General features: G+C 37.6%; 3 protein-coding genes across 3 annotated transcripts; 2 read left to right on the top strand and 1 right to left on the bottom strand.

Annotated features, from left to right (window-relative positions):
- Window positions 1-2,559: 2,559 nt before the first annotated feature.
- LOC133330706 (tRNA (guanine(10)-N2)-methyltransferase homolog) lies at window positions 2,560-4,478 on the top strand. The gene is made up of 6 exons (XM_061539112.1): window positions 2,560-2,622; window positions 2,688-2,750; window positions 2,821-3,213; window positions 3,275-3,677; window positions 3,850-4,048; window positions 4,115-4,478. Exons 1-6 carry the CDS (start codon window positions 2,560-2,562, stop codon window positions 4,476-4,478), a joined length of 1,485 nt encoding a protein of 494 aa, XP_061395096.1.
- A 142-nt stretch (window positions 4,479-4,620) lies between these two features.
- On the bottom strand, window positions 4,621-5,337 carry LOC133330705 (putative lipoyltransferase 2, mitochondrial). Its single transcript, XM_061539111.1, has one exon. It carries the CDS (start codon window positions 5,335-5,337, stop codon window positions 4,621-4,623), a length of 717 nt encoding a protein of 238 aa, XP_061395095.1.
- A 1,865-nt stretch (window positions 5,338-7,202) lies between these two features.
- Window positions 7,203-11,038, top strand: LOC133330722 (eukaryotic translation initiation factor 3 subunit A-like). Its single transcript, XM_061539128.1, has 4 exons — window positions 7,203-7,340; window positions 7,562-8,646; window positions 8,716-10,870; window positions 10,972-11,038. Exons 1-4 carry the CDS (start codon window positions 7,292-7,294, stop codon window positions 11,019-11,021), a joined length of 3,339 nt encoding a protein of 1,112 aa, XP_061395112.1. The 5' UTR covers window positions 7,203-7,291; the 3' UTR covers window positions 11,022-11,038.
- The last annotated feature ends 336 nt before the right edge of the window (window positions 11,039-11,374 follow it).

The raw sequence follows: 11,374 nt of genomic DNA, 5'->3' as shown, positions 1-11,374 counted from the left end.
CAAGAATCTACTCAATTTTACTATTTTCTTCGATATAATAAAGAAAAAAAGGTTTATCGGAGTAAAAAATAGTAGATTCTTACAGTACGGGAACATACTATTAGATTTCATTTCACATGTTGTCTCGACTTTCTGTCAAAATTTTCCATATAATAGGTTCGTTCGTTTACTTTCCCAGTAATATTTACTCAGTAAGAATTTGCAGAGAGTAAATACAAATTTTTCCTTTTCAAGAGAGAAAACTGCAAAAAGTAAACGAACAACACCCAGTAAAAAGATTGTTTCGACACAGCTGATTAAAACAACAAACAAATCAGCATTTTTATTAGAAACATGGATAACAAGCGGAAAATTGATGTTGTTTGTTCCCCACAAACATTTAAAAGGGTTGTGACCTGTTATTCCTGTATTTGCAATTGATATGGGGGTGGACATAACCGATGGTGTTCCAGACATGTTAGGGATGCCCACTTTTTTGTTTGGATTTGGAACCTAAAAAATCGTTCGTCAATTACTCTTGTATTACCTTATTTTTAAATACTTGCGTTTTCTTCATCCGTTTTGGTATTTAATGATACAAAATCAAAATAAAATTCACAAAACAATCAATTTTCTTGGAACAATTTTTTGTTTGTTTACAAAACATAACAAAACAGCTGATTAAATATCAGCTGATGGTACAAGAAAATTCTTACTGAGTAAATTTTCCTTGTAAGAATTTGCAAATACTCAGTAACACAACTGCCAAATCTGCTCTCTCAATTCACTCTCTTTTACTGGACTTTTGGGTAAACGAACAACATTTTGTAATAATTTGTACAAATTCGTACAAATTATTGAGTAAACGAACGAACCTAATGTTTCACATGGTTGGCAACTCTGCACAACGAATTCAAGTAGAAATTACGCATTTTGACTGTTAATCGAGACATCAGCTGAGCTAAATGGACTACCTATTCATAAGCTCTGTCTGTTAACTCGATATTTGGTAACAATTGTTACCAAATGTTACTAAATGTTGTCTGTTTACACAAAAATTCAGTAAAAGAGAGTCAAGTGAGAGAGCAAGTTTGACAGTTGAACAACAACAAAGTTGCTGGAGTTTACTGAAAGAATTTTATTCAATAAGATTTTGCAACTCAGCCATTTTCTGATCTGCTGTTTTATGACCAAACACAAAAATTATTTAAAACATTTTTTTTTATTTTGCAAAGTTCAATTTGAAGTTAATTACAGAAAATGGAACAAAATTCGTAAGTAATGTAAAGATTCATTAAATTAGAAACTAATTCCTTATATATTTTTAGGCAAGTTCCAAAAAGAAGGCAATGTATTGATTGATGTTCTCGGGGAACATACCAGATCAATTTTTCTTTTATTATTCATTTTATTTTTAATATTAAATGCATACAAATAATTGTGTTCGTCCTTTGTTTGTTGTTTATTTTGGCGCAAATCAAATATTTTCTTAAATCAGCTGTTTATTTGCTAAATCTTACTAAATGTTGTCTGTTTACTTTTTTCAATATTATCGCAAAAGAGAGTAAAAAAGGCTTACTCTCTGAACTAGAACTTACTGAATAAATGTTACTGGAAAAGTAACCAGACACACCTATTGTGCCATGGTTCAAACCTTGATGTCGAATTCATGTAGAAATTACACCCTTTGACAGCTAATCGAGAAATCAGCTGCGCTAAATGTACTAACTATTTATTGTGCCATAGTCTCAACCTTCTTTCAAATTTTTCCTTATAACATTTCATATGGTTGGCAACATTGCACTTCGAATTCAAGTAGAAATTACCCACTTTGACAGCTATTTGAGACATCAGCTTCTCTAAATGTACTACCTATTTATTGTGTCATACTTCCACACGGACGCATTAAAAAATCATTTTGATTTCAATTAAATTTGAATATATTTTAATTTATTTGACATAGTATTCAAAACTATACACACATATACAAAAAATATGTATTTTTATTTATGGAACATGAGTCCCTAGTCAACTTTGGATGTTAGTAATATGTTAAAAAAATCGAAAAACACTACAACTTTTTGCGTATATTTATTTTATATCTGACGGAAGAAGCCACCAAATACAGAGTTGTTTTTTGTTGTTCACCTCAATATATACTACCTTGCATGGCACAATGAATAGGTAGCCTATTTATCGCAGCTGATGTCTTGATTAACTGTTAAAGTGGGTAATTTCTACTTGAATTCGATGTGCAGTGTTGCCAACCATTTGAAAGAATTAATTCAACGGTGGCGTGTTAACATTTCACAGTGGATAGTGTGACGAGTAATTTTATCAGCTGATTTTCACATTTTCTTTTACTCTTCCTATTTTCGGCTGTTATGTTCCACACTCATTCGTAAACAATGTGTGACTCTCGGTCATTTTGTTTCCAAATCATTTTTATCACTAATTCTCCCATGTCTCTCCTTATTCTTAGCGCGAAGAACGTAAACAAATACATGTGTTCCATGTATCCGAGCCTAGTCATAGATACAATATTAATTCCGAACTTACTAATTATCAATGGTTTTAAAAATGACAAACTGGAAACGTTATATTCTGTGGTTTGCTCAGGAACATGTCGATTTTCGTCAAGCGGTATGTTGGTGGTTATTGTTTCAAGATTAATTGTTAAATTGTATTTTTTTGTGTTATATGTATAGGAGTTTCATTCACTGGTCAAATTATTCAACATTGAATATCGCAAAGTTTCTCCAGATACCTTGGTATGGAAATTTTAAGGCATTTATTAACAAAAAATATTGAAATATTAATTACGCTAATGTCCTTATTTAGAATCCTTTTTGGATAGTCGATTTCCCAAATGATAGTTCTGCGCTCAAAATCGCCTCCAGGTCTATTGGTCTGAGGGCCATATTTGAGTTGTGGTCGCACGGCAAAGATTACCCATCCTATCACAATCAACTTAAGGACTATGTACAAGAAAATCAGGATGCCATAAGTTGCTATTTCAAAAAGGATTGCAGTTTCAAAATTACCGTCGAAACATACAACAAACACTTTACGCACAAAGAAAAAATACAGAAAATCGAAACAATGGACTATTTGCCATTAGATGGCAATGTTGATCTTAAAACACCACAAGTTGAATGGTGGTACATTGAATTTTGGGGTTTAGATCCGACACAAGTACCTGAACAGCCAGAAGACATACTCTTTGGAAGATGGGTAAGTTTTAGGAGAAACTAAATTGGTAAAAAAAATACTAAATATTATTTGGATTTTCTAGCTATGTAATGGGCAGCGACATTTGGTAAAGGAAATGTCACTGAAGAAGCGTAAATTCATTGGTAACACATCAATGGACGCTCAGTTGAGTTTAATAATGGCAAATCAAGCTTTAGTAAAGCCGGGCGATTTGGTTTTCGATCCATTTGTTGGCACTGGATCACTGCTGGTGAGTGCAGCAAAATTTGGTGGTTACGTTTTGGGTGCTGATATAGATTTTATGATGCTTCATGCCCGGGCGAGACCAAGTCGCATCACCCAAAAAGTTCGCGAAAAGGATGAAAGTATACGAGCCAATCTAAAACAATATGGGTGTCATGATCGTTATATGGATGTGGTTGTGGCGGATTTTTCAAATCCCTTATGGACGGAAAAGTTGAAATTTGATAGCATTATCACTGATCGTGAGTTTAATGTTTAATGCATTCTTCTATATATTTTCTATAAAATATCTAATTAATCTTTAATAAATTAGAGATGGTTCATCGAGCTTGAGGTCAATCTAGGTCTCTAATTTATTAAACATTCGAAAGGTCGAAAAATCATAAACATAATTATCTAATTAATCTTTAATAGCTCCGTATGGCATTCGTGAGTCTACGGAGAAGGTCGAAACCAAAGCCAACGTAAAACAGAATAGCAAAAATCCAGATGTACCACATTATCCATCAACATCGCATTATGCCCTGCAGCACCTGTACAAAGATTTGTTGGTATTTTCGGCTAAGCATTTAACAATTGGCGGACGTTTAGTATGCTGGTTACCATTTCATAAGTAGCTTGTCTTTAAGTTGCCTCCGTATTTATTATTAATTGTATATTCCGTGTTGATTCTTTATAGAGATGATTATTCCGAGAAAATGGTGCCACGACATCCAAACCTAAATCTAATAGCAAATTCTGAACAACCATTAAGTGGCCATACGGCCAGACGTTTGTTGACTTATGAAAAACATTCGGAGCCATTGAATGCCCACGAAGAAGATTTGGAAGTGATAGTGGATGAATCAATTGCATTTGATTTCCGGGAACGTTACTTCGATAATTCACCTGAGAGTAGAACCGAACGTCGTTTGCGTAAAGCCGAACTAAGAGAAATTGGGCGATTAGAGGCAATGAAACGAGGAAAAATTGCTGCCGACGGACGGGAAAAGAAATGTGATTTAAATAAAGCCAGATTTAATAGTACAAACAACAAAGAATAATACAATGTGGAATGTATTAAAAGTAAATACAAAATATTTTACGTTAATTAGCATTTGTTGTAGTCTTTTTTTATTAAAATGCGTCTTTGGATTTTTTTGTTTGCATTGCCTGCATATACATGACATATGAATTGAATTTTCATTAACTATGCCGCCGTGCCTTATCCAACACATCTTCCAATTCCACTTTGTTATACTCTACTGTATCACACCGGAAAACTTTGCCAAATGTCTCAATAAGTTTTTCCGAAGTTTCCTCTATTGTCACGTTCCGTTTTAGTTCCTCACTCAGTGATGTAACACCCTTGCCCTCAATACCACATGGAACTATGTGGTCAAACCATTTCAAATCGGTACAACAATTAAAACCAATACCATGTGTTGTAACATATCTCGAACCATGAACACCAATTGCACAGATTTTACGTTCTCCATCTACCCATATACCGGTATCCTCGGTTGTGGTTGCATTTGCAACGCCCATTTGTTTACACGTTTCAATGACCATTTGTTCGAGATTGGCAACATACCAACGCATACTTGGCTTAAATTGTTTTAAATGCAACAATGGATATGCCACCAACTGCCCAGGACCATGAAATGTTATAAGACCACCTCTATTGGTTTTATAGAATTCCGCGCCCAACTTTCTCAGCCGTTCTTCATCTTCTTGTGTGTATCCCTTGGTGCGTATTCCAATAGTATAGACCGGTTCGAACTCTTGTAATACCAAATAATTTCGAAATTCGGTAAATGGTTCGTTTGATTGATTTGTTAGGAATTTTTGCAGTTGTAAGCCCTGTTGATATTTGATACGACCAACATTTAATACGTTAACTAAGGGTTTTAATTTAACCATTTTTAAGGGGATTTTAAATACAACGAACCGACATTAATTAAAAACGTTCCACATGTTGCGAGTGTGGGCCATAAATATGCAAAGAATGGGGCATGGACGAAATGTAAATCAGCCTTAAACGTCATTTAAATTAGAACTTATTACCGCGTTAACCTACTCCATGATGATTTATTTGACATATATGCAATGGAATTGACAATTTAGACCCACTGGGTTAACGAAATCCGTACTATTCTGGACATCAATTCATACCTTTAAAGGTATTCTGAACCAGAACTCGCAGCGAATTTTTTTGCATTTTCACTTTTCCCTTATTTTGAAACAGGTTTGAAAAGCGAAAAATCCGCTTTTTGGGAAATTTTGTTATTCTGGATTACAGGGAGTGACAGAATGTGATGATATTTTGTTCGAAAATTTTCACTAATAAATTTAAATGGAAATAATTATACAAGGTAGTATCATGCAGTCATATGTTTCCAATTTTTTCATAAATTTGCCATTGACACCATTCACCTTTCAAAATTTATATGCAAATATCTTCCTTCGAAATGTACGCATATCATGTGTTCAGTAGCAAAAATTGCTAAATAATTTATATTTATAAATATTTTGGAGTTTCCTGCCTATAAAAATTATAAATATAAGATGTAACGACCATGGTTAAATCTTGAGAGCAATGTTCAGCCTTACAAAATATATTTTATTTAATTTATTGAAAATATGCCAATCGGCATACATACAATTTTATGAAATTTATTTTTCATATTATTTAAAATTGATAGATGAGTTACAAATTAAAAAGGGTTGCCATCATAAAATTCCCAAATGAGACTACATTCTGTAATAAAACGGCATTTACATTGAAACTTTTTGCAGGGTTAACCTACTTTATGAGGATTTATTTGAAAAATAGGCAATGGAATTGACAATTGAAACCCACTGGGTTAACTAAATCCGATACAATGTAAACGTAGCAATAACAATTCTTTTTTAATCTTGTAAACAAGTGTTAGTGTGTGTATATATGTAAATAATTATTGGCTGACTGCTATACCTAAATGATCTTAAAGTCTCTGTAAACAACCTTAATTTATTTTCAGTATTTCGTAAATCAACATCATATAAAGTGCGTGCGTAAATGCGCTTTGACTCTTGTCTATGTTAGTCAGTAGTCACACGGGCAAATTTTGTGGTAAAGTAAATTGAGTTTATTGGCGAAGGAGGTGAGAGGAATAAAAGGGGATACAGACATACTTGTACTCCGCAATTCTGTTTTGTTTCGTTATTCGTTGTAAAAAACTGAAGTTGGCTGCAGAAAAGTTTTGCATTTTCTTTCATTTTATTTTTTTCTGCCGGCAAACAAACATCAAGGCAGTTATTAAAATTAAAACCTTTTGCGAGAAAAAAACTACATAACAGGTCTTCATTCTACGGCTATAGCTTCTTCGAGTAATTCAAAAGTTCCTTTTATAATTGAGTTTTTTTCTTTTAATTCCATTTTTTAATTTTCATGAACAATGGTCAAACGAGAAAATGAGTGTGTGGAAGAATAAGAAAATTCATAAATTTGATGCAAGGGTTATTTGCGTGTCTAAACAACAATGCAATTTTTAAAGAAATTGAGAAGAAAATTTGTCATGAAATTTTGCCCGTGTGACTACTGACTTAAAGATATGATGACATTTACATTATCAAATAAATTACCTATTGCGAACCCCCCTTAATAAACTCAATTGTACAACAATTGGGATGTACCGCAAAAATACAACTCTGTCCATTTTGTCGTGTCGTCAAAAGAAATTACACTCGGCCATTTTGCATAAATTTCGACGGCACACACAATTTAGCCGAAGATTTTTTATAATTTTCCGCTATAAAACACAAAGAAATTGTGAAAAATTCTGTGTAAATATATAGTTCAAGTGTTTCTACGTCGAAATTATATGAATTAAGTATGGCTCGATACAATCAAAGACCGGAAAATGCTTTAAAAAGGGCGAATGGTAAGTCCAAGTGAATCGACGATTTTTTTTTTGCAACGAAAGAAAAAATCCATGCGGACACCAGACAACTGCACACACACAGCCGTGAATATGTGTGTGGCTGATGGTGTGAAAGAGACGACAACAAAATATTGATTTCGATTTTTGAAAAGCTGGCAATCTTGCTCTAGTAATGAACCATTTAACCAAGTTTTTTTATTAAATTTCTCCCTTTCATATAGAATTTATTGAAGTGGGCAAACCTGTGCGTGCCTTGGATACGCTGCAAGAAGTGTTTCGCAACAAACGCTGGAACTATGCATATTCGGAGACAGTTATTGAGCCACTCATGTACAAGTACTTGTACTTGTGCGTGGAGCTCAAGAAGTCTCACATTGCCAAGGAAGGTCTGTTCCAGTACCGTAATATGTTCCAGTTGGTGAACGTCAATTCGCTGGAAAATGTTATTCGTGCCTACTTGCGTATGGCTGAGGAGCACACTGAGGCTGCTCAGGCCCAGTCTTCGGCTGCTGTTGCCGTCCTCGAATTGGATGACTTGGACAATATTGCAACTCCGGAAAGTATTCTCATGAGCGCTGTGTGCGGCGAGGATGCTCAGGATCGTTCGGACCGTACCATCCTGCTGCCATGGGTTAAATTTTTGTGGGAATCCTATTGTCAATGTTTGGAGTTATTACGTATTAATACCCACTGCGAGGCTTTGTACCACGACATTGCTCGCATGGCATTCCAATTTTGCTTGAAATATAATCGCAAGAGTGAGTTCCGTCGTTTGTGCGACAAGTTGCGCAAACATTTGGAAGACATTTGCAAGAGCACCAATCAAACCACTGGTGTTTCCATTACCAAGTTGGAAACTCAACAATTGTGTCTTGAAACCAGATTGTATCAGTTGGACTGTGCCATCCAAATGGAATTGTGGCAGGAAGCTTATAAGGCTATCGAGGATATTCATGGCCTTATGGCTTTGTCGAAGAAGGCTCCCGTCCCCAGGACAATGGCCAATTATTATCAAAAATTGGCTATGGTTTTCTCTAAGGCCGGCAATCAATTGTTCCATGCTGCTGCCTTATTGAAGCTCTTCCAATTGACTCGCGAGTTGAAGAAGAATTTGTCCAAGGAAGATATGCAGCGTATGGCTTCCCATGTCTTAATTGCAACCTTGTCCATTCCATTGCCATCTGCTCATCCCGAATTTGATCGTTTTATTGAAGCAGATAAGAGTCCCTTGGAAAAGGCCCAAAAATTGGCTGTGTTGTTGCATCTCCAACAACCACCCACCAGGGCTTCTCTGCTTAAGGAAGTGGTATGTGGTTATTTCCGTTACTTTTGAAACTGAACTGAAATGTACTCATTGGCATTTTATTATTTGCAGGTTCGCCTAAGTGTGCCACAATTGGCATCTGAAGAATACCGCAATTTGTACAACTGGCTCGAGGTTGACTTCAACCCCCTTAATTTGTGTCAACGCGTTCAGACTGTGGTGGATGCCATTGAGGCAATTCCCGGTGAAAATCCCTTAGCACCCTATGTACGTCCCTTGAAGGATGTCACCATTATGCGTTTGATCCGTCAAATATCCCAAGTCTATGAAAGCATTGAATTCGATCGCCTCTTGAAATTGGCCCCATTCAGCAATATTTTCGATTTGGAGAAATTATTGGTGGAATCCGTTCGCCACAATGACATGCAAATCCGCATCGATCATCAAAAGCGTTGTATCTACTTTGGTACTGACCTAACTGAAAGCCAACGTGAGGATCATCCTGATGGTCCCACATTGCAGTCTATGCCTTCCGAGCAAATCCGTTCGCAATTGGTCAACATGTCCACCGTGTTGCATCGCGCCGTATCCATTGTCTATCCCAATCGCGAACGTGATCAACGGGCTAAGTTGCGCACCCAAATGGTGCAACACTACCACGAGATCAAGGATCGTGAACACCAACGCATTCTGCAGCGTCAAAAGATCATTGAAGACCGTAAGGAATTCATTGAGAAGCAGAATAACGCACGTGAAGAGGAAGAGGCCCGTCGGTTAGAGGAAGAAGCTCGCAAAGCCAAATTGGCCGAGCAGAAACGCCTCGAGCAAGAAAACGAAGAACGCGAGCGCAAGCGTCTTCAAAACCAAATTCAGGCTATCAAGGATAAGAGCTTGAAGGAGAAGTGCGAACAGATAGCTAAAACTGCTCATGGCAAGAAATTGCTGAAGAAACTGGATGATGAGGCAATCAAGAAATTGGATGCTGAACAGATTGCACAACGCGAATCTGAAGAACTGCAAAGAGAACGCAAGGAATTGCAGAACAAAATCAAATCTCAAGAAAAGAAGATCGACTACTTCGAACGTTACAAGCGTATGAAGGAAATTCCGCTCTTCGAGAAATATTTGAGCGAAAAAATGGTTAAGGACAAAGAATTTTGGGAGGCCCAAGAGGCAACGCGCATAGAAAATGCTATTTTGGAGCGCAAGGATGCTGTTGCTCAGCAAGAGCGTTTGAAGCGTATGCATCCCGATCGTGACGTATTCTTGGAAACCTTGAAGAAGGAACGCGCCTCCATTTATGCCAAGAAACTTGAACAGTTCGAAATTGCCTTGGCCGAAGAACGCAAGAAGCGTTTGGCCAAACGTGTCGAACAAAGACGCGAACAACGTCGTCAGCAGTGGCTGCGCGAAAAGGAAGAGGAGCGTATGCGCAAAGAGGAGGAAATTCGTCGTGCCAAGGAAGAAGAAGAGCGTGCTATTGCCGAAGCTCGTCGCAAGGAAAGGGAGGCTGAGGACGAGAAACGCCGCATCCAATACGAGAAACAACGTGCCAAGGAAGAAGAGGCCGAACGTAGAATTCAAGAGGAAAGAGAACGTTTGGCTCGTGAAGTGGCCGCCGAACGTGAACGTGAGAAGCCTGCCGATAAAGGAAGAGATGTTTGGCGCGCACGTGGTGGAGACCGTGGTGTTGAACGTGGTCCCGAAAGACGCCCAGAACGTGAGGGTGCATCGGAAGGTGCTTCCGAATGGCGCCGTGGTGGTGCACCACCAGCTGCTGGCGATCGTGACCGTGAACGTAAGGATGCTGGCGAGTCGAACGATGGTGGCAGCTCATGGCGTACACGTCGCGAAGCTGAAGCATCGGCCGCTACCCCAGCATCACGTGATGATAAATGGCGCCGTGGCGGTGCAACTGATGAACGCCCACGTGGTGGAGAATTCAGACGCGGCGGTGCTGGTGGTGAACGTGAGGATCGTCCTCCTCGTGGTGGTGGCGAATTTAGACGTGGCGGCGATCGTGATGATCGCCGTGAAGGACGTCGTGATGAAAATACCACCGGAAATTGGCGTGATGCTCCACGTCCCACAGCTGACCGTGATAATCGTGACAATCGTCGCCCTGGTGGTGATCGTGACCGTCGTGAGCGTACCGATCGCAATGCAGCCGCTGGTGGTGGTGCCAAGGATTCAGGAAATTGGCGAACTGAACGTCCTCCAGCACGTGAGGAAAAGGAGGAGCCTAAACGTGAACAACAAGACAAGGGTGAGTCGTCTATATTAAATCGAAGTTTTTTAATATGAAATATATTTCATTTAATTTTGTATATATTTAAACTAAATCATGCCTTTCTGTGTTTTTTTTAGAAAACAAGAGCGCAGATGATGGTGAATGGACCAATGTCAGACGTCGTTAGGAAAATAAACATCTTTCGTATATACATTTAAAATCTTATAAACAACAAAAATAATGAAGAGAAACCCCTCCTGCATTTTTTTCTAAACACAAATTTTTATATACAGACTACTAATTTTTAATCTGTATTTTATTTTTTTTTTATTAATTTCTAAGCGTTATTATAACTATTGTCCGAAAATGGACCTGTAATAGGATAACAGTGTCATCAGTTGAGTAGCTAGAGAATGTTTTCTACAGCAAATAGTCATAACTGTTTCTACAACAGCTACCAGGAGTTAATAAAATTCCTTGCACTGATACATGAAGTGAAAATTGATCGTACCACAACTCTGCATACTCCTCCTCTATTTA

Source organism: Musca vetustissima, unplaced genomic scaffold (genome assembly GCF_032173495.1).
Source record: "Musca vetustissima isolate MV318-11 ecotype Yass unplaced genomic scaffold, APGP_CSIRO_Mvet_v1 utg7881, whole genome shotgun sequence".
In the NCBI taxonomy this organism is placed as follows: domain Eukaryota; kingdom Metazoa; phylum Arthropoda; class Insecta; order Diptera; family Muscidae; genus Musca; species Musca vetustissima.
The sequence above is the reverse complement of the archived record's forward strand: the minus strand, read 5'-3'. Positions and strand labels throughout refer to the sequence as shown.